At 39.6% G+C, this 27,614-nt stretch overlaps 1 protein-coding gene across 3 annotated transcripts in view; it reads right to left on the reverse strand.

Annotated features, from left to right (window-relative positions):
* The window catches only part of LOC102234985 (dynein heavy chain 9, axonemal), a 162,541-nt gene that overhangs the window by 86,121 nt on the left and 48,806 nt on the right, over positions 1 to 27,614 (reverse strand). Inside the window, exons 1-14 of one of the 3 annotated variants that reach the window (XM_023341256.1) lie at positions 23,622 to 23,811; positions 22,837 to 22,994; positions 22,519 to 22,657; positions 19,427 to 19,714; positions 16,927 to 17,137; positions 16,704 to 16,831; positions 16,386 to 16,494; positions 15,191 to 15,338; positions 12,996 to 13,170; positions 12,009 to 12,182; positions 10,551 to 10,758; positions 9,213 to 9,378; positions 7,695 to 7,797; positions 5,025 to 5,264 (exon numbers count right to left, since the gene is read on the reverse strand). In XM_023341256.1, coding sequence (XP_023197024.1) covers positions 5,025 to 5,264; positions 7,695 to 7,797; positions 9,213 to 9,378; positions 10,551 to 10,758; positions 12,009 to 12,182; positions 12,996 to 13,170; positions 15,191 to 15,338; positions 16,386 to 16,494; positions 16,704 to 16,831; positions 16,927 to 17,137; positions 19,427 to 19,714; positions 22,519 to 22,657; positions 22,837 to 22,994; positions 23,622 to 23,624 — 2,250 coding nt within the window. In that variant the 5' untranslated portion in view covers positions 23,625 to 23,811. Of the gene's footprint in view, positions 1 to 5,024; positions 5,265 to 7,694; positions 7,798 to 9,212; positions 9,379 to 10,550; positions 10,759 to 12,008; positions 12,183 to 12,995; positions 13,171 to 15,190; positions 15,339 to 16,385; positions 16,495 to 16,703; positions 16,832 to 16,926; positions 17,138 to 17,256; positions 17,319 to 19,426; positions 19,715 to 22,518; positions 22,658 to 22,836; positions 22,995 to 23,621; positions 23,812 to 27,614 lie in introns of those variants that run through there. The other 2 variants (XM_005809964.3, XM_023341257.1) reach the window with 2 other exon arrangements.

A 27,614-nucleotide genomic window follows, 5' to 3' on the forward strand; every position in this document is an offset into this window, starting at 1 on the left:
ATGTGTTGCGTCTCCCGCCCCAGAACCTATTCTCATCAACAGAATCATCACTGGAGGTGAAGCCAGCTGAACCTGATCTGCCTACGGATACTGCTCAACGTGACAATTGGCTGCTAAATCCGCTGTGTAATTGTGCAGATGGGAGATGTGGCGCGCATGTGGGCGTATGGATGTGTGCGCAAGGATTTTAAGCAGACACTCTCTAAGATTTACGAAAGTAGAGAATCTCTAAACTTTCCACAGATCTGCACCGTTCTACTTCATCTCAGTGTTTATTTGTATCAATCTCGACACCCAGCGCAAGTACAGCTGAAGAAAACAAAACACCATATGGGTCTATACTGTGACTTGCCAAAGTAGTCATGCGCTCAAAACTTCTAGATATTTTGTCACAAACTTTCATGTTTTCTTTTTTTTTTTTGTGGTAGGCCGGCACGAAGCAGAGCATTTAGTGGAGGGAAAATGTTCCAATTTCCATAGAAATAACTGATCATAAATAGCATCTTTTGGAGCATCTTACAACTTTATTCATTTGGCAACTAAAATCTCTTTGGTCCTCCACTTCAATGTCAATGTCAAATTTATTTATATAGCACTTTAAAAACAGGCATAAAACTGCACCAAAGTGCTGTACAAGAATGACAATAACACAAATTAATAAAAACAGAGTATCAAAACACTAGTTCAATTAAATGCTAAGGAATAAAAATGAGTTTTAAGAAGCGATTTAAAATTATCCAGGCTGTTGCCAGATCTAATTTGGAAAGGAAGATTGTTCCATAGAAGAGGACCAACAACAGAAAAAGCCTGATCTCCTTTCCTCTTAAGTCGGGTCCGAGGAACTTCATCCATTAAGCCTCTCTTTTCAGCTCATCTGAAATTTGGGGTTGAATTTCCGGTAATATTTGAGCTTTTGAGATGCTAATCAGTTGCTCAGTTCCAGTTGTAAAAACTTTACCTTGTTGTCACGGTAATGCATCGTAACACTACAAAAGTAAAATAAGTAAGAGCAAAAATCCTTCCAACTGCACAGCAACCAAAACCAGAGAGAACAATTGTCCAAATATGCAATCCATCCATCCATTTTCTAACATGATGACCAAAAGTCATGATTATTGCGTCAATAACGATGCTGATTTATAGTTGCTGAAAATGTCAGTATTAAGCCTTTTTCCTCTACCTTTCTGTGATGCATTACTCTGGGTTGTTCTATCACATAAAATCCCAATAGAATAATATAAACTTTGACTTTAAGGAGTGGGATTGCTTTTGCAAGACACTGCAATTCTCTGGAGTGCTGATACTTTTAACCTTTAGCTATTTGCCAGATAAAGATATAGCAAAGCGCCTCACAAACCAAGAGGAGAAAGAACTTTGTTCCCTCCACTACATCCGGCTGACTTTGGCCGACTATCTCACAGAAACTTCCCCCGACATCTTCTCGCTCCGTTCAACTCAGAGGAGAGGGATTAGAGCTCCGGGTGTCGACATGCATCTTCCGTACAGGCCTGTCTGTTTCCATGGACTCGCTCTCCTCTATGCCTGACAGCTGCTCTGAGCCCCAAACAACTGACAAATGCACCCAGCTGACTATCCACTGAAAATCATACAGACATATAGAGCAGTCAGTACAGTTTGGCGCCGGTCTCATTGCACCACGAGTCTCATGTACTCTCTTCTGATTCTGTCTTCTCCATCCGCTTTCATCCCCCCTGCAGCTCTCAAGCGTCAAGGAGCTCGTTTAGGTTGACGTGGAGAAGACAGGCCGGTGGATATGCCCGTCGGTCATTACAGTTAACGAACATTGGCAAACGGAGCTACTCGACAACATTCCCTGTTGGTCTCCAAACTGTTTGTCTTGGCCTGTTAGAAGAATTTAGTTGCTGTTCGTCACTCACAACATGCCCACTTATAAGCTGATCTTATTGATCAACTTGAAAGCTCAGAGCGAGTTGAGTTTCAAAGGAGAGATTATGACAAAAAAAAGAAAATGCACTGAGGATAGAAAGAAAAGAAAAATAAACACGCTTAGTGGTAAAAGAAGAAAAATAGCTAGGAGTAGCTCATGCTTACTTCTACACTAAACTGAAAAAAAGGTAAGTTAATTTGGGAACAGTACCCTCAAGACTCGTTCTTGATTTTCAACTGGACCTTCATCTTTTTTTGGCACATTTGTAAACACCTTTACACAGACTACTGTAAGCTCATGCAGAGCCTTTGAGTCCAGCTTTCTGGCTTATTAGGGTTCATCATAATGAGACACTTTCTGTTGGCTGCATCCCAGAGTTCCAGAAGTTATAAAAAAAAAAAACACACACACACACACACAAAAATACAAAGAATCACATAAAGTCCCCCCAATTATTTCAGCTGAGGCAAACTTCTCAAACGTCCAGCTAGAAAACACGGACTGACAACCGTTTAGGCCTGCGGCTCAGAATTAGAGGACGTGTTTGTACTGTCACAACAAACCCAACAAACTCTTTCCCACATCTATAGGTGCAGAAAAGCAGAGACTTGATTGGAGTATTTTGACTGAGGTGCAAGCGAATGGTGTGAAGCGGCTCACCTCTTCCCACCTGTCCTGAGATGTTACAGCCACGATTTGAGTACGCAAGGAAGAAAAACTTCAAATGAGCAAATGGGAGAGCTTTTTTCTAGATCTCTTTACATATTTCTATAGGTGGGTTGGTCCAACCAGACAGTTTTGACACAGTTTCTTCAGCACAGCTGCCAAATGTCTGTTCTGGCCAATTAAAGAAAACACAAAGACTTTGTCAAACTGGTCTGAATGGTGTCTTCAAACACTGGTTTCAAAGTCTTCACGTAAAATCACATCTGTTTGAAGCCAGTGATGTGTGTGATCAAGGCCCTGGGAGCTAAACCCTGAGGTCTTCAGGGCGTGGGCTGCTGAATGGCAAGCAGGCTTTCCCGTTTAAATCCACAGGCTTCAAACCGGCAACAAATGCCTCCGATTGGTTAATACCAAGAGATCGCTGGAGGGTTTAACAATGTCATACAACTTTTTAATGACTGATACCTGGCATAAACAATCACATTAAGAAGTAACGTCCACTGTCATGATAAAACTGTATTTGCCACCCTATAGGTTTCCACAGCTCTTGCTTTTTTGTCACTCTTAAATGCTTCCAGACCCTGAAGCACATTTCAATATCAAACACAGGTGACCTAAGGACATACAAAAAACTGTGTTTAGCTAATTAATTTATCGTGGGAAAACAGACATTCAAATCAACCTGGTCCTGTGTGAGAAAGTGAATGGTAACTGCTTTCTAAACATAACTCGCATGTTATAACTGCTAATGACTCCTTTTTTTGTTAATCACTATGAAGGATTTTTTAACCTCAGCAGCTTATTGATATTCATGTCCCAGCATCTTTGGTGAATGTAAGTCGTGAATTGAGTAGATCGCACTAAAAAGCTTGAGCAGTGCAGAGGTGGATTTACTGGTGTGTTTCTGATCGTTGACCCATAAATAGAACAAACGGTAACAAGTGCCAGATCATAAACTTACATTATCCTCAAGGCATTTTTAATGAAAGCAAAATTCCCATCAATTACAGCAAGTCGTCCAGGTCATAAGGCAACGGAGGAGACCCAGATCAACACACTACCACCACCATGTTTGACTGTCTTAATGATATTCTTTTAAGAAATTCTGTGTCAAATGGTTGAGATGACTTCGTTTTGTCAAGTCCAAGGACTCCAAAGCGCTTCACACCAAAATCATTCATGCACAGTCACACGCTGATGATGGTAAACTACATCAGAGTTGATATGGACAGACTAACAGAAGTGAGGCTGTCACACAATCAGCATCACAGGCAAGGCGGGTGAAGTGTCTCACCAGACAACAATTTGGGACAACTGGTGGGTTAGGGGTCCAAACAAGACGATGAAGGTTTCTACTATTCTTTTTTTTTTTTTAAGATTTTATTGGCTCTCGTGACCTTTATTTGACAGTGAATTGACAGGAAAGAGGGTAATGAGAGAAGGGGGAAGACATGCAGCAAAGGTCGCCAGGTCGGGAATCGAACCTGCGACAGCCGCGTCGAGGACTAAGGCCTCTATACAGTATGTGGGTTGTGCTTAACCCCTGCGCCACCGCAGCACACCCCAGGTTTCTACTATTTTAATTTATTTAAGTGACTGCGTAATCTCCCATGAGGTTGTGATTGTTTTTCTCAAAGTTGTAGCGACACCCACCCAGGCGTACTTAACACTATTGCGAGGTATGAAATACAGTTTTGATTCTTAAGTGAGGCTTTGCCAGCTAAACTTACAGAAACATTTACCATCAAAGTAATACGGTGGCATTAGCTAATTACGATGTTATAAGTTTATTGTGCCTGTTAATATATTTTAGTAGAAGTTGGACATTAGCAGGTAGGTACAAACACGCAGAAGCTGCACTTTTAGGAGTGAAAGGAAAGTGTGTAAAATCTTATGAGAGTAATAAGAGAACACCTATATGTGCTCTGTATAATGAAAATAATGAGAACTGTGGGCTCCATCTGTAAACTCCTGGAAAGAATAATGAAAATTTAAGTTCCTACAGTAGAGTGGCTCAAAGCATTAATTATACAACAGAGTGCGTTAAATGAAAGAGCCTGCCCTCCATTAAAACCGTGGAGGATTTTGACAGAAATATTGCCCCGAAAGCCTCTCCCTTGATAGCGTTAACACTCTGATATTATATTCATTTAAATACATTTATGCACCCATGGAAAAGCAAATCCATTGTATTCTCTGTTCCACTTATTTCAGACTCATTTCCAGCTTTCAGTGCTGCCTCTTAAATCAATAATCATTTAGCGAGAAATTAGTGACAGAAGCCCAGGGAAGCAGAGCCGCAGAAGAAGAAAGAATTAAGCTAAAATATGGATACCCTTGTCTGAAATGGAGGCGTGGGTGGGGTCGGCCAACTTTACAGAGGCAACTTTTGACTTCTCCTCCATGGAAGATTAACCCAAGGTCAACCTTCCCTGATGCATTTGGTCACCTGGAATATGTTGGAGAGGTCCCGCAGGTTAAAGACGTAGTGGAACTTGACCGCTGTGGGGAGGAAGGTGGAGGAGACGCGTTGGTGGAGGGCCAGAGCCAACTGGACCAGGGTGGAGCTGCTCTTCTGCAGGGCCGAGCTAAATCCTTCTCCACTCAGATGCTGAGACAAGATGGAGCTGTAGATGGTGCTCAGGGCTTCTGCTCCGGGACAGGACAGGGCGAAGACGCAAAAGTGCCGCTGCAGAAAGAGACGGAGAGTAAACAAGACAAATCTGCTCCATGCTAATGACGGCAAGGCTAAAATCGCACCACAATCTCAATCTCTCGAGTTTGACTTTTTAAAGCTCTTTTTGTGCGACTTTCTTTCGACAATAAAAAGTTATTTATGTGTTGTAAAAATGTGTAGCGTAACTTTCTACATGCTAATAAATCCAAATGCATCTGAAAGCAGAGTGTGTGACTTCAGCTGCATTTTATAAATTCCCTGCAGCATCACATGTGTTACTTCGCTGACACAAAAAAAGCAGACTTTAAAGAGCCCTTCAAGTCCAAAACATGTTCCCATCCCCTGCAGGTGTATGGAAAACTTCCTCTAGCGGCAGAGTGGTTACATAAGCCTAAATGTGGGATTTTTTCAAAACAGAAGCAGTGTATATTTAATTCAAGAATTTGTTACCCTAATGCATAAAGAATAAAGCTAAATAGAGGAAAGTGAACTCTTGTGTTATTATGGTTTTAATAGTCAGGACATGAATGACTGAATTTTGGTTTTTACACTAATTTCAATGTGTTTTTTAATTTAAACTAAGCTAAAATAGAACAGCAGTGTGGAAAAGGAACAGCAGCATCAATAGTTTAAAGCACCTTTAGCAAACATGACTTGAAATAAACTTTTTTTTCTGTGGAGGAATTTGGGGAGACTGCTCTTTCTCACCTTTGCTTTATTGCTTAGAAATGATCTTGACATGTAATTTTGGGTTTTCATCATCTGTATGCTGTAATCATTTAAATTAAGAGAAACAGCAAAAGGCTTGAAATATTGCACTCAATATGTAATCAATCTACAAAATATGAGTTTCACTTTATGGACTGAGTGGCAAAGTATATTGAATTGTTTCACAGAATCAAAAATTTTTTTAGGTGTACTTATAGTTTAGAAATCGCCTTCTAGCCTCTCCCAGACTGAAGGGCACTGATAATGTCTCATTGATCTCTCTTTGTCTCAGTATTGTTTTTAGGAGGCATGTGCAGCATTTTTACAACTGGAAAAGTAAAAAAAACAAAGACAGTATGAAAATCAAACCCTTTCAAATCAAAAAATGATCATTTCATGATTTATTTGAAAGTTCTCAAATGAGTCCACAGTCTCTCTGCAAAGGTAGACTTCCATGTACATGTGTTACTTTGGTACAGTTAAATGCTGTTTTTTTTTCCATTTTCAAAAGAAAACTTTTGATGTTCAGACATTTTTCTGTTCCCTCCACATCCTTAAAATGCACTCATGACCCCATTCGAGTCACTGAGGATAATATTCTGTTCTTGCACAGGATAAAAAAAACATTCTTCTTTGTTATTTGGAAGAGAACAAGTGCGAGTCTGAGGAGAGCCTACAGTCTCTGCAGTTAAACATTCCACATGTGAGCCTGTTCTTTGCCGTCTGTCTGCTGCCTGCTTTGTCACCTTTACACCCCAACCTTCTTCTTGCCATTTTGTTCAGGAAAAGTTGCTTTGATGTGTGACACCACGAGAAAGAAGCAAGGCTCACTGGATTGCATCCAGCATGCTCTATCACACACATTCCCCTCTTAATGTCTCCTACCATTTTTTTTATGTCTACAACAAATTCTTCTCTTTACAACATCCAGTCTCATACGTCTTACTGTACACACAGGGGAGGCCAACAACATAAATATTTTGTTTGGCAGCATTAACATTTATTTAAAAACTTCCAAATGTTTAAGTTACGCTAAAAATAAATGACATCTCAAAAACAAATAAAATGAAAACTAAATATTTGGAGTGATTTTCTTCCTATATTTTTTTCTAGCACACTCAATATTAAAAAGTAGCTAATCCCCAAATGAACTGTTTTTTGCAAATAAGCTGTATAAATTGGGCCCTAAAGCTGCAGTAGGTAGCTCATATAAAAATATGTTTTTACATATTTGCTACACTGTCTATGTCCTTACAATATAACATAAGACGGATAATGTGTAATAATGTGATAATCTCGTTTTACAAAAAACATACAGCTCCGGTAAAAAAAACAACCAGTCAGGAGGATGGGCTTATCGCTGTTAATCAGGCCTGTGTACCCAATTTTCATTCAACTGTTTCCCAGAGGATAATTTATCTTTTTCTGAATATTATCTATGAACCTGTAAAATGGAGGATTTCTCATCCAGTCTGCAGTGATGTTCATTAGGAGATGCAATAATGAAGTTTTAGTATGTACATGTATCCTAGTACACAAAGCTGTAAATTAATAATAATTTAAATTCTTCTACATATTAATTCTTTATAATTTTTCTCTGAGCTACTTACAGTTTTGCCATGTCTGCCATAATGCATGTGCAAGCAGAAAAGGAGCATGTGTCTCCCTGCCAGTTCATTGTCTAACCAGTGGTACGCCATGTTCTGGCAAAATATCATGAATGTGTCAGTCTACCTGCAGCCTGGGATTAATGGTGAAGCTGCCAGCCGTGGGGTTCATGCAGGAAACGTATTGAACGTTGTGTATTTCTTTCAAAAGCAGTTTATTACGGTCATACCTGCAGAACACACACAGGGAGAAAATTTTTAAAAATTATTCAACTGCTTTGCAGGCACATAAACACCAACATCGGCCAGCGCTCACACACAGACTTCTCCCCCTGTGCTTCTTCCTGATACGGACGCCTCGGCTCCTGCTTAAGCTGGCGTGTCTTGGAAGCAACCTCCTTCCTCTCAATTTCATACCTGAAGTCCTCCAAGCATATCTCTAATGGGCTGACCGTGTCTAATCCAGTCAGCCAGTGTCTGACGCAGTGGAACCATGTTCAGAATGGCCTCACTGTGTCAGAGAGATGAGCAACAAAATCCTTTTTACGGGGAATCACACAGGCCAGCTTTCACGTAAAGCTTCTGATACTCATAAACGTTGCAGAATATGCATACTGATGCAGGGAGCTCTGAATACTGAGAGGGGGGCAATTTCACAAACACTAAAAAGCTATAATTTTTCTCTAATATAAAATGCCTTTGTATTATATTAACATATTGTTAAAACAGAAAATACTAATTATTATCATTCTTACTGGGTGATATGGCTAAAAAAATCTTCACAATACAATCGTTTCATATTAGTTGATATCAATAATAATCATTATTTTAAATAACGTCAAACTGGTAATGAAAGGTGCTGATTTGGACTTTTTTTTGTAGCCACATGACTTGGGCTTTTTGATCATAAACTCCTCTGTAGAATAAATTTTAATTTGAGCAACAGTTTATTTGAAGAGGTGTGCATAAGACTGGCATAATAGGGTCAGTTGTGATGGTTCCAGGGCATCAAAAACAGATTTAATTGCCCTTCCCCATGTTTTAAAATTATTACTAATAAAATGGGTAACACTTTATTTGAAGTGTTACCCATTCAACACACAAATAGTGTTATGTCATGCTTGTGACAGTGTTATGTCACAAACATGACATAACACTTGTTATGAACATGAAGGCGTCTTCATGAATGTTTATGACTGTTGTCCTGAACTGTCATTTGGTAACTAATGACACTTTCAATACAAAGTTGACACATTTAATTGACTTTTAATGCAACTTTTAGTGCAACTTTGTATTAAAAGTGTCATTATTTACCAAACGACACTTTATGACAACAGCCATAATCATAACACATGTGTTATGATTATGGCTGAATTATGTCCGTCTTATGAACACCCCTTCAAATAAAGAGTTACCAGAATTTGTTATGCATTTATTTACACTTCAGGTTAGACTTAAACAATTATAAAATCTGATGAATTCCACATATAATTTCTGTTTACTGATGCATAAGGCCCAACAATTAACAGAAGATACACTTTCTTTTTACCGTGACATTTACCAGTTTAAATATCTCTTTTTCAAACATTAGTGTGTACTTGAGCTTGCCTATGCGTGTGATGAATTGCAAAAGACTTGGTCTTACCAATGCTTGTAGTCCATGTGTTGGCGGATGAGTGTGTGAGGTTGCACCGTGCCATATGCATCTACCTCAGGCATATTCATGTCATCTATGAAGTAGATCAGTCTTCTGCTGCCAGGAGGGCCGTAGTTGCGCCCTGCTTTTTTCTCTAGGGGCTTTTCCAGCACAGCTGCGTAGGAGATCATGACTTTACAAAATGCCCTTCTCTTTTTTGTCTTTTGGCTTTACCTTTTATGGCTTCTCAAACATGATTCACACACATTAAACAGTGCACACTTCAGATAACTAGTAATATATGTAGAGAAGATCAAGTGATTAAAAAAAGAAAAACAGTTTTAAACTGTAGCTTTTCAACTAAAATCAGATCAGATGTAGTTTTAGATGTTCTGGTATTGATAGCAACACGTGTGATAATACGCTTCTCTGAGCATTAAACGGTAACTAAGGCATTAAAAGGAAATTTCAGTCACAGTTAACCTGGTTCAAAATCAACACAACACTTTTAACTGCTTTTGAAAAAATATGATGTAACAGGATCAATAAATGTCAATGGCTGTGATTTATGAGTGTTGCTTGCTATTGAATTACCCTTGGTTTAGGTCTGATTCTGCATTTCATTCCTTTTATTTTACTATTATTTACAGTACATCCCTTTATTTGTATCTTCTTTCCTTTGAAATTTTTTACTGAAATTGTTTTCCTTGTTCAGCCCCAGTTACTTGCCCTCCTGCTTTTGTTATCTGCACACTGTTCACCCTCTGATTACCCCTGTCAGTTCATAGGCTCTTTTGTTGCATTTGTTCATTATCCGCTTGTTGTTTGCATTTGTTAGTCTTCTTCATGCCATGTTAAGCTCCGTTTCCTGACTGATTTTCAATTTAGCATATTTCCAGATCAACCATCACAGCAAACAAATCCAGTCAGAGATTTACATAAACTCATCAGGGACATGAATATTGTTTTTTTTTTTTTGCCTCATAAGTATTTAGTTTAACCATCAATCCAGGGTGAAATGATTACATACATACTACAAAAGTTTGAATTAATTGTGGCTTTTCTCTAATCTCCACAGTCTCAAATATACACTTTCACCTCTGATAATATTCAGATATTAGTTCCTTAGCAAGCTGCACCTCAATCATGCTTTTTCAAGCCATTATCAGGAGTATGGCATGATGGTTTTAAGCACAGAACACAAAATTTCAATCCAGTTGAGGTAAAAGCTTTTGGAAAGCATCTAGATGTTGGTTTGACCTAATTTTAAATTATTCAGCTTGTTACCCTTTCAACTGTATGCAGTGTACAACTAACTGGAAGCCAAACAGAACCACTTACACCTACCTTGCAGCATAGCGGCCGTGGTGTAATAGTTAAATGGGACGTTTCTGACCATGTATTTCTCATTATCCAATGATTCAAGTTTATCCCCGATTAGGACCGACTTCCCAGTGCCAGCGTTCCCGACCACCATGACTGGCCTGCGGTGCTCCAGGAGGCGGTCCATGAAGTAACGCACTCGAACCGTCTCAGTGGTGTGAACCAGACATGCCTGCAGACAGGAGGAATTCAGAATATATATGGAAAACATGCTCAAAAGCCTACAAATCTAGTTAAGATTGGGATTTGAAGCGTTATATATGGGCACGAATAAACAAAGAAAAAAAAAGTTTGTTCATGATGCACATTGAAATATTAGTACAAAGAAATATGAAAAAGCAGGCTTCAGATTTTATGCTCCTCTGATCTGGAACCAAAAAATAGCAAAAATGCTGGAACACTGAGTTCCCTTAAATCAAGACAGTTGTTGAAATGTGCTCTGTGAATAACCTTGATTATGATGATGGTAAAGCGATGTTGAGGTATGCCTACATTTCTTCTTTGTAAAACAACCCAATCTTGTTGCGGTGGATAAATAATGTCTGAAAAGCTTTTTTCAAATCTTGTGACAAAGTCAGATTTACATTCACTGAGTCATGAACATGCTTTGAGCCACCTTTCACTCGCAGCTAATTTTATATGTTTGGGGTTGTTGTTTTTTGCAGATTCAAAAGGGTTTTCCTCTAGGAAAACCTTACTTACTTGGCCAGATTGTCAGTGTTATTGAGTTAGACCTACACCCAGCTTCAAACTTCTCTATAGGATTTTCCCTGACCCCATGTACTGTGTACCTTGATTTATATCAACATTTTTTCACTAATAAACCTCTGACACAGTTGGAGATCAAGTTACTCACAGTTGGGCTGAAGTTGCTAAACAGTTACAAAAAAAATGTGTTGCACTGGATTTATTTAGGAATATTATAATATAGGGGCATTAATATTATACTTTTAATTTTTGAAAACTGTTTTTCAATGTAATTGTATATGTGTATAGCAACAAACAACAATAAATTCAATTTAGTTTTCTTTACACTTCACCATTATGCACTACTTCAAGTTGGTCTATCGTGTAAAATGCCCTGGAGTTTGTAGTAGGAATTTGACAGAATGTAGAAAACCTCAATTAATTTGAAAACTTTTTGCCAGGAACTGTTATTAGTGGTTCCTTTACCAAGTTACTGTTTTGGTAGGCTATAACAGCTATGAGTATACAAGATGAGGCAAAATGGGAAATTATATTCACTGCCTCTGGAAGAAATAAAAGTTATGAGGGATATTTGGCGGTCTCCTCTCTGCCGACTACATGGGAGCTTTTGATAAGCAACACATTTAGTAAGAATTATCCATACAGTCTGGGAGAAAGAAAAAAAAGTACATACATCCAGAGTCTAGGCACAGAGCTACCTGGTTTAAGATTTACCTGAAGAGGTATATCTGGATCCATCTCAAACCTGGTGACCATCTTGGACCACAGTTCGAACTTTTTGCTCTCTGGGTCAATGTAGTAATCGAACACGGTGCCCTGCGATGGGAACTTGATGGTTTTGAACTCAGCAACCCACCACTTGCTGAACTCCACTCTGTAGTCGACCAGCTGCACTCACACAGGGAGACACAGAGGGTAGGCAATGCGGTCAATATTGTAAAATGACTTCCTCTCTGCTTTTTCTCCTCCATACAGCAGCTATGGATCCGTGCATTTGATTTACACTGGTGTGAACACAAACCAAAGGACGAATAAATGGCCCCAATGCATAAATGGAGTTGCAGCAGCTGAAGGGTAGAAAATGAGAGATGGCAGACCCATCTATCCATCCATGTGATTCGGCCAGTGAAGAAGTCTCATCACCTGCTGGCTGGCAGTTCCCTGCCTTCCTCTCTTTCTTCCCAACCCTTGATACCTGTCTCCTCCATTCACCACTGCCTCTCCAGTCAATAAAACCACTTAGCATTTAAATGCATCTGTGATGGGAAAATAAAGTGGAGTACATTTGTACCAAGGGGAAAGCAGTTTTATCCCATAACTTAGATGAACACACTTACTGTACCAAACTAACTGGATTGCTAAGCAACTGCTTGCCATGGCTCTCCTGCTGATTTAAATTCAGCCAGCCTGTGTGTTTCTGAGCGGGAACGCAGTCCATTTCATTTTCAGATGGAGATCTCTGCCTTTATGGAAAAACTACTATTCCTTCAAAAGAAAATAACATTCAAATGACTTTTCATAAATAGAGACAACATTGAGTTCCATAAAAGCCAAAGAGGCTTACATAATATTCCAAGAAACTATTTCGAGTTATGATGGGTAACAAAAAAAAATAAAGGAAAAACCCTTTAGCAGCTCTGTTGTTTTCTTTCTTCTTCCCACTTAGGAAGCACCTCACATGCCAAGAGGTCTTAGCAGTACCTGGTCCTGGAACAACGCTCCCCCAAAGGCCCAGATCGCAGCAAAGACGAAGTAGAGCTCATAAAGATCTTTGGAAGAGTCTGGTGGTGTGTTTTCTGGAGTCAGGAGACACTCCAGCAGGTAGCACAGCATCTGGACAAGGCTCTGCTCTGGGATTGGGATGATCTTTTTGAACCTGACCAAAAACAGACGCATCAAGTCACAGAATCAAAACTCTTGCTCTGACCCTCGGGTAAGACAGAAGCTGTGCAAACAGGGGGAAAAAAAGGTAAATTTAGCATAACCTTTTTATAAGTCAAGTTACTATCTAATTAATTTGGAAGCCCTTTAGTTTGATTCTTTCTAAGTGACAGTACAACAAACAAATGCACTGAATTTAATAACATACACCCAAATTAATATTTTTTTACAACATCATTAGCTCCTCGATAAATAAGTTAATTGTCTCAAATATTCCTGGGTTTGAAAGTCATTGTATATGTGGTCCAAATCACCACAACACAATACAAGTCAAGTTATAAAGTAACTTTTGAGAAAAAAAAAAAATCGCCCATGCGTTCAGCAATCATTTTCAGTTAAACTTGAAAATGAAGAAAATGAATCAAGTCAATGTCCAACAGTTGAAGCAGTCCTGAAATAAAGTCCAAAAGTGTTTTGTTTTGGGATTTTTTGCGTAAAGGCCATTATTTGAGGAAGGTGGCAATATGCTTCTTGTGATTGTAGCAAAATAGCTGAAAATTTCTCTTGTCTGACCATTAAAAATGTCTGTAGAAGGAGTTTAGCTTGTCCATGTGGGTAGATGAAACATTTGGTTGAGTTTGAAGGTGTTGATTTTGAAGCTCTGCCTCTCTTCCATGTTGACACTCTCTCACTCAATGGTAAAGTAAAAGAAATTTACAGCAGAATGTTACATGGGTGGTAAAGAGATACCAGAATGTGAAAGAAAAATTTTGGTAACATTTTTTTAAATGAAGATCCCCATGTCTTTAGACACAGCTCCAAAAGACTCAATTTGTTGAAGTTCACTCTTCTCTTTCTTAGATTGACACTGAATTTCTTGGACTGCTATTCTTCTGAGAACATATTAACCCAAAGAAATTGTTTCAAAGAAATACAATTTATTCAGTCACAATCCAAAAGCACATAGGCATTGGCCTTGTCAAGCTAAAGCACATATTAGAAACTTCAGCAATACCTAATAAAAGGCTAAGGTGAATATACAGTACAGACCAAAAGTTTGGACACACCTTTTAATTCAATGAGTGTCCTTTATTTTCATGACTATTGACATTGTAGATTCACACTGAAGGCATCAAAACTATGAATAACACATGTGGAAATATGCACTAAACAAAAAAGTGTAAAACAACTGAAAATACCCCTTATATTCTAGTTTCTTCAAAGTAGCAACCTTTTGCTGTGATTACTGCTTTGCACCCACTCTGCATTTTCTTGATGAGCTTCAAGAGGTAGAAACCTGAAATGGTTTTCACTTCATAGGTCAACCTGCCCTGTCAGGTTAATAAGTGGGATTTCTTGCCTTATAAATAGTCATGAAAATAAAGAAAACCCATTGAATTAGAAGGTGTGTCCAAACTTTTGGTCTGTACCGTTTGTTTAAACTTCATCTTGTTTGTAAAATTAAGACTTCATATGGATTTTTTAAAAATCCATAATAAACCTCTGCAATAAGTACTTGCTTTTTAAAAAATCATAGCATCAGGATTTTAAAACATTCTTCCACCTTAGATATAACACCGGCCCAAATTATGACAGTCACACACCAATCTTGAGATTATAAAAACTTTTACCCAGAACTCTATCTTTTTTACAGAATTCACAAAATGAACAAAAGCTCTGAGAACCCAAGAATTTTAATCATGTACTTCCGAAACACCAGATGACAAATTTATGAGCTGTGGTGCATATTTAGAAAATTTTCTGAGCACAATGCATTCATCCCTCCCCTGCTTCCTGTTGTTTGCTCCGGCAGCAATGATGATGAAGGTGTCAGAGGATGCAAATGGAACAGAATGTAGAATCACATCCAGTTCTTTCTGAGTCACTCCCCGTTTGCTCCCCCTGTCCCACACGCCCACTTAACACACCCCTCCTCCCTTTGCAGTGTCACACAGGAAACTCTTGTGTCAACATGACAGTGAAAACTTCCCATTGCTTCAGGAAAACCATGGTACCTTGATTTGAGGACGTCCAAGCAGGAGGGGAGATACTTGTCGAATAAGATGGTCAGGTTTGCCTTCTCGGATTGGACTTTCCTCTTGTCGATCCAGCTGGACATCTGGGGGCTCCACCCAAGGTCTGCTGGATTTATGTACAGAATGCCTGGGTGGAGGAGTGGGCAAGTAGTGAGAAGTGCCCCATGTTGTGATTACAATGTATGGATCAACATACAGTGCCTTGCAAAAGTATTATTAGTTTTCAGATTTCCTAATGTTATAACAGCAACATTCAAAGTCTCTGAGGGTAATTTTATATAATTGTGAAATGGATTTTTTTTTTGCCCAAATAGAAAATCAAAGGTAGCTTTACATCAATAGCCCTCAATAAAATCTAGTCCAATCTACTACCTTGAGAAGTCATATAGTCCATCTGTGCTCAAATTTAATCCCGTTGTTAAAATAAAACAAAAAAAAAACTGTTAGTCAAATAGCCTCCATGGCATTTAGGGAACAATGGCATGAAGTAAGTTATTTTTTTAAAAGGAAGCCATGTTTGTAATTACCAACAAACCCTCCAGGGGAAACAGCAAATATCTGGAAGTAGATTCTCGGATCAAATAGGAACAAAATTACATTTTTAAGCTTGTGTAACACTGCCAATCTGTCTGGCAGATTGGCAGTGTTACACTTGAAATGGTGGTGGTGGTTTCTGTGGGGGATGCGTTTCTACAGAAAGGGCAGAGAAAGTAGTCAGAGTTAATAATAAGATGGATTCTAAGCATATTTGATGAGTTAAAATTGCTAAATATAAAAGCATTGCACCCTTTTAAGGTCTTGATTGAAAAAAGAAAGTTAAAGCATGTATTCTTTTTCATCTACTTCTCAAATAAACACTACTTTGTGGTGGTCAATTATGTCAAATCCATACACAAAATACACTTAAATTGGGTTACAGTGTGGTATGGTGGTAGAGCAGGCTTTCTATATACTCTACTCCGATTTCTTAAATTAAGTCCCATAGTGCCCTGAAATATTTAAGAAATACGCCTAGATTTGGTTATACTGAATGGTAATGTGAAAAAGTTTGACGGTTATAAAACTTTTGCAAGGCACAGTATTTTCAACTCATCAAGTTTTGGATTCAACAAGGAATTTAACTGGAAAAGGTGGAGAGAAGCAAACATGGAAAGGTATTCATAAGCTGCTGTACCTGCCCTCGATACAGTAGCAGGAGTAGCAGTGCGAAGGTGGCTAATCTCAAACACCAGCCTCATGGTGGGGTTCAGAGGGATGCGCTCATTACTGGCCAGAGTCAGCACCTAACAGACAGAGAAGAGGTTCTGTCACACAGCATGTAATCACGGTGTGCCACTGGAAAAGTTCTGTCTATTATTAGATCCAGCCAGAACAAGTAGCTGTCTGTTCACTGTTAGTGATGAGTCAACGCTAATTTCTGAAGCTGAGAGCTCATTTTGAGTCGATACAAAACAGAAAATTCAGCCTTTAAATACACATAATTTCCTCACACCTTGTTGTCATCCATAACCGTGTTGAGTGACTCAATCCACATTGGATCAATGTCTCCATCCAGAACAATCCACTTAGGCCCACTGTGACTAATGTTGGCCAGTTCACGCATTACGCTGGAGAAGAGCCCTGTGAGAAGATGAGTTCACATTCAGGGTATTCGAGGCATGTCATTAAACACTTAGCGCTAATCAAATCCTCTTTCTGAAGGACGTGGTAATCACCATCTTTCCACTCTCTGGTTGCCGGGTTGATGATTCCGAAGAGCTCGTCATTGGTCACCGCCTTCGGGTTGAGGTCTGCCCACACGGGCCGACGCTTCATGTTCTGATAGGTCCGCTGGAGAGATCTCATCACATGACTCTTCCCGGTACCCGCATTCCCGATCACAAACACAGAGTGGCGGACGGCCAGCAGGTCCTCGAGCTGCACCACCTTAACACACAGACAGAGAGAGAGAAAGATTACAATGAATCCTATTACCAAGCAATCATTTTCAACAATAATCCAGCATTTTATTAAGACCGTGGTAAATGATTGCTTCTTAATCTCACAATTAAGCAGCGTGTGCCTCACTGCAAATCCAGCACCGAGGTACAGCCTTCTTCCTCTGAACATGACGCTGACTAAATGACAGCAGGGGGACTTCTAAAAACATCAAATGTCAAAACTCACATTACTGTATAATTAATGTGTCATTCATGTCTGTATCTGACATGGAAAGTCACTCGTTGAAAGGGCACTGACTGAATCAGGCCTGGTATATTAGCATAATACACACGGATACAAGTAGATTACCATAATTAACAGTGCACACTGCATATGAAAAGATATCCCATCAAACCAAAACACAAGATTTTACAATTCAAAGTTCCAAATTTACGAGAAAGACTCATTTAAAACCGTACAAGTCATCCGGCTGCCAAAACCAAACAAGTCAATCCTTGGGAAGAATTGCTAAATATGGATGTTGTTTTGTGCACATGGAGAGAAATAATAGGTATGTAAATGATTGATATGGCAGCAGCTGGCACGTATAATGCAGCAAGTTGGCATCGCGAGTGATTGTCAAAACAGTAGCTGAAGGTCACCAGCCAGAGAGTGTGCTTTGTGGATGTAACAGGCGACATCATCAGCATTTTGCAGTTCCACTGGGGCATCAGAAAGATGGATCTTTGTAAAAACCCAAAGTCTTTCCTCTCTCCCTTAAAAAGATACATCTTTGACTTCATGAATTTAATTGTGCAAACAGTGATATATGCCAATATTTTCTATTTGTAGAGCAAATATGCCGTAATACAGTAAAGACAACCAAACACACTAAACTTGTGTGCCTGAAATCCTGAGACTTCCAACAGCTGAGAGACAATGTGGAACAGAAGATGATGCCAGAATATCTTGGTCATGAAAACAATCATCCACCACAAAGACTGAGGTCACCATATATGATGCACACACTCAGCTATGTTCCTGATAACTACTGAATACTAAATGCCACGTAATATACAATTAAGTCTGTATGTAACTAATAAGGAATTCAGTCTGAGAAGAACCACTTACAAAGACTTTTGTTTCCTGTCTAACAGGTATTGATAACAAGGCTCCAAATAAAGCAAGTTTAGTTGGATGGTATAGTATTCTGTACTTTATTAAAATGGTCTATGTTAGCCAAAATGCAATCCATCCAAGATTTGTTAGTCTGTCTCTTTTCTTTCACCCCACAGATTGGAGTTCATGCAATCTAGCATTTTCAGTGACACCACAGGGAGAGGAACAATGACTGCATGAGAGAAAATGAAAGACAGAATGGTTTCTTTCCCCACTTTTTCTCAAACAGACAGATGGCTCTACATGATCAATGCCATCGACCCGGTTCCTCCTCCCCATCCATTCAACTGGAACGCAGGCGGCTCAGCGCTCTCAAAGGCCTGGCCTGATTAGCGCTTTGATCTAGGGAGGCCTGATGCTAGCCCAGGCTAATGCTAAAGACATTGGGTCTCTCCTGCTTAGACTGAAATCAAAGGTTGGGCATCCAAAGACAGACAGGAAAAGTTCAAGCTCTGAGGGTGGAAGCTTGTTATTGACTACTCTGCCATTCTCTCTCTCCCTCTCTCTCTGCTCTTTGTTTATTTCTGTGCCATCTCTCAGAGTCAGGGTTAAGTGGCGTGGTGCAGAACCAGCCTCCATTGATAGAGTGTTATTATGTGATTCCCGTGTCTATTTGACCTGCGGCAGATTGCACTTATTTCCCTTGGTCCGGTGCAGTCTTGTTTCTGACACATAGCTCCTTCCATTGGGTGTGTGTGTATTTCGCTCTATGTGTGACATAATGACTGGAATTAGGTCGTCAGCTCCGGCACCTGAACTCTCGTTGCAGCTAACAACCGGCTTTCGGCAATATTTGCCCAATTCATCCCGATGCTGCAGTCCTGTTTGACACTAATGTGTATTTCTCAGTGGAACATTATGACATGAGGAAAATAGCTTTTGGAGAGAACCAGGATAAATCTAAATGAAAGCACTGCAAGTGTAATATCTGCCAAATTGTTAAAGATGAAACTTGCATTTGGGAACTATGTTTGTACATCTCGGACAGCATCTAATTACATTTTCCTTCACATATAATTTAGTGTCAAATTTCCCAAAGACCAATATTTTCTTTTAGGTGTAATTAAAATGGAATCAACAGCAGCATACACCATCATGGCCGTTTCAACTGTGTACCTTGAGAACAAAATTGTCATCAGGCTGCAACTTCAGGTCCAGAATGGACTGCTTTACATGCTTTTCAAAGTCCAGGTCTCTCTTCCTGGGGACTTCCAGGGAAGGAAAAAGGTCTCCGATCAGGCCCAAGAAAACGGGCATGTCCTCAGTCACGATCTTTGGGATGTTGAAATCTCTCAGAGCTCGCATGAGTACTTGGTCCTCAGCACGTCCTGGGTCTCCCCTTTTCAAAGAGCCAGCCACCACCAACACTGACTTGATGGCTCGGAGGCCCCAGTCATAGTGGTCCTGCAGGAAAGGTCAGGGGAATGGTGTAAAAGTAGAGAAAAATGTATGGATTAGATGGAGGCGTAAGGTGGGTAGTGACATCAAGATACACCAAGGTGTTAAAACTTATGGCTTATACTGTTCCTACATTCAAAAATAGTTTTATTGAGAGAGAATGTGTTACAGTGGCCATAGTATACAATAACACAGCTCTCACTCTCCCCCACAACCAGTCAAATTTTAGAAGGTTAGAAAGCTAGATTTTGTAGTTTACAACAGTGGTCCCCAACCCCTGGGCCGTGGACCGGTACCGGTCCATGGACCAATTGGTACCGGGCCGCACAAGTAATGATTAAATATTTTCGTTTTATGTATTATTTGAGTCTGGAGGATCTTTAATTGTGAAAATCCTGTAACCGGATTTGCTCGGTTCTTGAGCGCCAACATTGAGCCCACAAGCAGCAAAATGAGTCAGAAACGGATCAGATTCTTTGGAAAGTTTCTTTGCAAGGGAAAAAGGCCCAGAGAAAAGACAGGAGAATGGATTTAAGTGATTCCCACAGTCCAAGCCCGCTCTGCATGATCTGGTGACCGGCTTGTTAATGAGGGAATGAAGCTTCAAACTGCTTCGCCACTAGAGACCAGGCACCCTGTGCATAAGCAACACTTCGGGTGTCGTCTCTCATCACTCCCAGATGGGATCGTCTGGTTGCAGAGAAACAAGCTCAGGGCTCCCTTTAGTCGTTATCGAGAGTTAAAATTTTCATGAAAGTAAAATATTCGTTTTTTGTGGCGCATCTCTATCTTATTTTGGAGGGATATGTAAACGTTACCATAGCAACCAGAGTCAGAGAGCGTTAGGGCAGTGGTTAAGATGAGATGAGAGGAGTAGAGCTTGTGAGTTTTAGGTCTGGTTCACACAATTTAAGGATTGTTGGCCGATTTTCGGCCGAATATGCCCGATCTAAAATTGGGCATATTCAACACACCACCACGTAACACACCACACACTGCAGGACGATGTAGGATTGTCGTAAAGGAAAAATCGAGGCAAAAACCCCCCAAAAAAGGCTTCAGCGGGAACACCAAATGCAGAAGCATTATCTGACACGTCTGCATCAGACAGACCCCTCCCACCCCAGGCCGCAGCAAAATTGCCAAGTCTTGACCGGTCCACGGTAATAAAAACGGTTGGAGACCACTGGTTTACAAGACAAATTCAGTTTTTTTGGGAAGGTTTTTTTGGGGGAAAAGAAATCAAAAACACTCAACGACGTGGTGTGTAAACTGAAGTAGCACCAACCGCTCACCTTTCATCAAGGTAATGTGGAGTTGACAAGCTATGAGCTGCATGTCTGTTAATTAGCTGACTGCAGCTAGCTAGCCCCACTTATTACCCAGGTAATAGCAGCTTGTTAACCTCCCAGTGTGGCCATTTAAAAAGCATAAAGGGTAGAATACTGTATTCTAATTAACAGGAAACATTTACTTGACCTTCTGTAAATCATCTTGTTTCTCCCGCTCAAAAAGGCAAGTATTTTAGTGTCCCATTTCTGAAGAATAGCTAAGTTTGTTACGAGTAAATGTACATTTTACCTGAATAGAATATTATCACTCTTTGGGAAAAGGAAGCATAACAATTCGTATTTTAATTCTTTCTGCAACTGCGGAAGCTTTACTCTAGATCATAATTCTTTAAGACATCTTTGCCAGAATTGATTTCAACATTAATATCTAATGTTGGTTCATTTGCTCCAATTTTGAAAACTATGTGATACTATAACCTAAATCTTTATATTTCCCCTCAGAAAGATAAGTAAGAACCAAAATACGTTTCTGTACTGTACATGAAAATTTGCACACAGGACGCATAACTCTCTGAACACATTTGTTTTATAATTAAATCAGAATAAGTTCTACAATATCAGACTGCAAAAGTCATGTTTCACAATTCATTTGGCACATTTCTATCATGTTAAATTAACATTTATTAAGCAGCGATGAGAAGAGTTGAAATCAAAGAAAGGAGACTCAGACAGAGCAAACAGATTCAGCCAGCATCTAATATAAACCTTGCTTGAAGCCGTACATCTGTCAAACCACAGAGAAGAGAATTGGATCCTGCCCAAACTTCAACTTCTAACTTTTTAAAGTTGTTAGCTTATTCTTCCAATTTAACACGGTAGTTCATTTTTAACCTTTTAAAAGTAGATCTCACAGTATCATGTTGAGTTAAGTGATAGGAAAAGATGAATTTCCTTCTCAGTTTTAAGCCCTAAAGAAATTTGGCACAGCTTTCTTAGCACTGCCACTTCTTTTATTCACAACCCCAAGACTATCTTTGCCAAAAGGACACAGGAAGGACAACTTTGCTTTCCATCAAAGCAACATGGAGATATGTTTAAAAAGTGAAAGGTGAAAAGACATCTACATAAAGAAATTCATTGATGTTTTGTTTCTTAAAAGCTGTTGCGAAAGCTGAATTTGGACCACATTAAACAGGCAAACAAAACTTAAACAAAACTTGGCAAACAAAACTTGAACTTTGCTTAGGCTGAATTTGGACAGAATTAGCTAAATCCTATTAATGTTAAATTTCCCAAGATTGTACTGCACAAAATGGTGAAATATGTAAAGCTGTAGTTAACTTTCTAATTTGAAATTTCGGGATTTTAAACAAGAGTATAATTTTTAAATATGTATATTCATACTCTTAAGAATTACTGAAGAGGCTATTTATTCACTTAAATTAAATGGTACATGCAGTAACAATGTTAAAAGGTTCTGATGTCTTCCAGCCAAACCTTGAGGGCAGAAGGTAATACCTGCTTGGACAACAGCTCTTTGCACAGTGTATAGAGGGTGATGAACTTTCTGGCGAGAATCCGGGCATTTACAAAGCCTTCAGCCACCAACATGATCTCGCAGATGAGCTCAAAGTCTGGAACCACCATAGCACAAGGTCTGTGGACAAACACACAAAAAGGCTCTGCGCTTTAATTTTTGGTCTTTCAGCTCCTATTTCACCATTTAAACTATCCAGGATTGCATTAATGGCTTCAGTAACTGCGTAGGATAAACAATCTGATCTTATAGATGTTATTCATAGAGAGTGGGTGGACTTAGGATTGGTTTAGACTTGCCTGAAAAGAGCCTTGAGGTTCTCTGGAAGCTCCGTTCTCCCGGCGTAACCAGGATTCATTGTGATGAAGATCCCGACTGAAGGACAAAGATTCACCTCCTCTCCCATGAAGTTAAATCGTTGCTTCTTATAACGGATGGCATCTTGGATGCTTTTAACCTGCATGCACAGTCGATGCGAAGAGCAAAAAACAAAACATGCAATTTTTTCCATCTCTAAAAACTGTCTAATATCAGTCACATTTATTGTGAAAATGATGGTCTGAAGGGTGACCCTGTTCCGCCGTCTTACAATAGAAACTCAAATCTAAGCTGAGGTTGTTTCTGTGTAGGGTTTGCATGTAAACGTTAAAACTGTATCTGTGTGGGTTGTTAAGTGCTTAGATTTCTTCTCACAGTCCAATTCAATGCATGACTGTCTAACTGGAGATTGTAGTTCCTTTTAAATTTATGTCCTTGCATTTGATACATTGTAAGAATTATTTTTCCCCAACAAATACTATGTTGTGGGAGCTGACTTCTACTTATGAGGTCCTAAGCCCAGGCTCATAAGACATAAAACATAAGATTTTTATTTGTCGTCATGTTTCTACAGCATGGCAAAATTAGAGAGGTACTCTCAGTGATAAATAGATAAATAAGTAGTCATAATCAGTCCTTGGGGTGCAGCAAATGGGTGTGAGTGTGTATGAAGGGGGGCAGGATGGAAGGTGGACAGGTTGATTTCACAGTTCTTGAGAAAAAGCTTTTCCTAAACCGAATGCTTATTGTCTTTATGTATCTGTACCATTTTCCAGACAGTAGAGGTACAAACAGTTTATGTTCTGGATGGGTGGGGTCAACACAACTGGCCTTCCTTTGCATTCAGCCAGCATATAGTAGGTCCAAGTTTGGCAATTTACTCCCCACAATCCACTGGCCATGTCCTTTTGTCCTGGACTGTGCAGTTGCCAGACGACACAGGCAGAGGATGCGCTCAATCACAGCTAGAGAACTGCTTGAGCAAGTGAGCAGGGAGTCCAGCCCTTTTCAGTTTCCTGAGGAAAAAGAGTCTTTGTTGAGCCTTCCTCATCAGAAAAGAGGTGTGAGAAGTGCTGTTTTTGGGTTATGGATTAAGTTTAAAACTAAAGAATGAATCGGGTTTAGGTTGGGTTAAGGCATGCACTGATAATAGTTAGGTTTAGTATAAGTATCAGGGTTAGTCTACAGCAATTAATGACAAAAAGAAGAGAAGTCAATGCAAAGATAAAAAGACATACTTTGTGTAGGCTTGTAATCCTTTATAGAATGATAAATGTCAGTGACAAACATCACTTGTTTAGTAATGTGTCACTTGTTTAGATCTATTAGCAGACTGCATGTTCACATATTTGGTTCTATTCAAGCAATTTCAAGATTCTACAGATCTGGCATTAATCGGAGTATGCGCTTAATCATGGTTGACTCATGATTGGTCAAGGCACACAATTATATTTCACATATTTATCTTCAAGCTTTTTACTCTGAATAAATGTCACCATAATTTGAAAATTGCCTATTGTATTATTGAACCAGTTATGTGTTTGCAATTTTCAATTAGTTGAAAATCAGAGACATTTAAGTTAGACTTAACACAGATGGTGAGTACTTCTTCACAGTACCAGGGGATAGTCCTGTACTTGGAATAAAACGCATCCTTAGCTGCTCTCAAAAGTAAATGGAGTGCCCTGGCTCTGCTGTCCTCCTGTCCAGTCAAGAATAAATTTCCAGCTTACTCAATGTGCCCCACACTGTTATAGTTTACAGTGAGTCGAGTCTCTTGCTGAGCACCAAACTGGCTCATTTTAGCACCTTGTTCAGTCATTTGGCACTTCTGTCCATGAGGCAAAAGCCCCAAATCACAGCAAAATAAAACATAACCACTTGCCTCCACAGTGTGATGAAATGTTTGCAACATTTCATCACACAACATGTCATTAAGGAACCTTAGGTTCTGAATGGGGCAGAAGCAGATCTGCCCCTTCTCTGGTTCATGTCCCATCACAATTTTGTTGTATGGACACCTGTATATGGGATGGCTTAAGGAGTTGTTGTAGGGTACTTTGCAGGGGAAAACGCATCATAAGCTTAGTTAGCACCTTTAATACAAACTATTGTGCTAGAGAGACATACCAGATAATCTGCAACCAGTGATGGTTTTAATGAAAGAGGGGTACATTTCTAAATGGAATGGGTTCGAAAAGGATCATTGAGCAGAAGACATTGTAGACATGTCCACCGGCCAGACACTCCTACTACAGGTTATAAAATAACAGTAGTGTATTTTTAGATGCGGGATACTGTACGTCGCTGATGTATTTCCCTTCAGGATCCTTTCAGGTCCCCTAAAAGTTACTTTCAAGGAAATTTTGGGGGACTTACAGGGTACTTTAGGAGAAATGTTCCCGATACTTCTAGAATCCAAAATTGTCATACATTTTCTTAAGTATTTCTTACCAATGTGTCTCTAAATCTGTTACTAAAAGTAAAATAATACCCATCTGTTTTAGATGTACAGAGACTTACAAAAGTATCCAAAGACAGGCATTTTGTGTGATTACTTTTGCAAAGTGCTGCATGTGCTGATTATCCACTTCAGATAAGCTAGCCATCTTTAACGCCAAACCCTCAGTCATCGTAGATGACATCTCCAGACTGGTGTGTAGAAGAAGGGAACAGGAACCAAAACTGGTGCACAAAACACTGGGAAATTCATGTTAGGACCTGCTAGCAACATTTGCAGTGAATTCAATTTATGGAGCAACCCGTCTGACACTGCTGATTCATTATGGAAGCAACTCACACGTTGATTGAAATAAGATATTAATTAATACAGCAAAAACTACACTCAGTTCCCACTTATTAGCATCGCATTAATATTAGCATGTCCCACAGTCAGTCTGTTACAGCATGTCAAATTATTATGCGGCACAACCTTATTTTTTATACAGATAAATGTTCACTATTTTATCACAAATGTGAACGTCCTATCAAGCAGGGTTTACTGGATGGATGAGCTCCTGAGGCTCTCTGAGCGTCTAAATCATGACTAAATGAGTTATTAGGCTGAACTTTCTCTATATCTGCGCCTAAAACTGTGAATCCCTGCTTATGAATTTAACATGTGAGTGGTTAAAGAGCATAGCGAGTTGACAGCTGGAAAGAGAAGGAACATCTCTTCATGGATGACTAGTTGACTACAGATCGTTCAGTCATACCAACACAACAGAGAGAGGGAGGGGGGATGCAAAAAACAAACAGTGCAGCTGTGGTACACACGCATATACACCCCCACACACAAGCAAAACATTTGTGCATTTATGTCAAATGACAGGACATAAACTCAACAGAGGTGAAAAAGATTTTAAAAAAAACAAATACACTTGCAAGAAGTTTAAGAAAACAAACTAAAAATGTTTGATCTTGTGGGGTTTGCTCTCTGATTTATCTAATCAAATGTAAACTGATCAGGAAAGACTTCACGCCCGTCTGTCTGATAGTGTACGTGGTCCTCTTTTGCAAACCTAAGAACATCTTTGACTGATTTGTCTAAGTCACTTACAGTCTCAAAAGACCTCTGAAGGCACACTGATATGTTTGGCATCAAGAGTATGGCAGGATTTCATGCAAGTCCTGCAAGGTGTTAAGTAGGACCTCCATGGATTGAATTGGTTTCTACGGCACATCTTACAGATTGTCAGTTGGATTGTGATCAAGGTAATTTGCAAGAGAGGTCAACACCTCAGATCTCTAATTGTACTCGTGGAAGGTCACACTACCCTGCTGAACAACATTCAGGTGAATGGCAGCACGAAGGTTTCCTGCCAGAATATTTCTCAGATCATATTGCATCCACTGGCTTGATAGTGCCTTCTTCCCATGGTGCATCCTGGAACAGTCAGTTCTTCGGGACGCACCCACCCATATGAATCACTCAATGTGAGAGTGATTCATCAGACTAAACTACCTACCTCAATTGCTCCACAGTTCAGTTCTGACACTTATTATTTGACCTATTGTGCAAAAAACCTGTGCTATGTTGAATATGCTGCTTATTGAAGCAGCATTAACTTCTTCAGCAATTTAGGGTAGAATCGCTCATGTGTTGGATCTGATCACTTTAACCAGACTTTGCTCTCTATGAGCATTGATTACCATGTTGGTGACCTACCTCTGTTCTTTCTTTCAACTTCTTATTTAACATACTGACACCTGCTTTTTTATTGAAGTACTGCCTTGTGTCTTCTCCTAGGCTCCGCCTCCGCCCCTGAGATTGGGCACATCTTCCTGGGTCTCAATCCAATCAATTACTTGTGCACTATTTAATGACTGTGAAGCTGGACTTCAGGGCCACTTGACTGCCATGCACCCCTGTTGTTGTACAGGCTTAATTGCCTTTGTTCTTGAACTGAATGATGCAACTTTGGTCGGACTGCTTTTGTACGGGAGAGTTGCCTTTTTGTTTAGACTGAGTTTTCTCCTGTTTATGTGCTTGTTAGGTAGGTTATGTTTGTAGGACTGTATTTTTTTTCTTTTACTGGAGTTAGGCAAGTTTCTTTTATTTTTCTTTTAGGGTTGTTTTGTTTTATTATGTTGTCTTGAGCTCTCCCCGAAGCTATCGATCGGTCAGTGCAGAAAAGAACTTAAAAACTTGGCAGAAAATAAACACCTTAAATGCCAACCTGACTCCTCATTCACTGTCTAGATTTATGTTAGTCCCTTATGTCCCCTAGACCAAGCCAGGGGATGTAACAACGTTCCA

The sequence above is a fragment of the Xiphophorus maculatus genome, chromosome 10 (genome assembly GCF_002775205.1).
Source record: "Xiphophorus maculatus strain JP 163 A chromosome 10, X_maculatus-5.0-male, whole genome shotgun sequence".
NCBI lineage: Eukaryota > Metazoa > Chordata > Actinopteri > Cyprinodontiformes > Poeciliidae > Xiphophorus > Xiphophorus maculatus.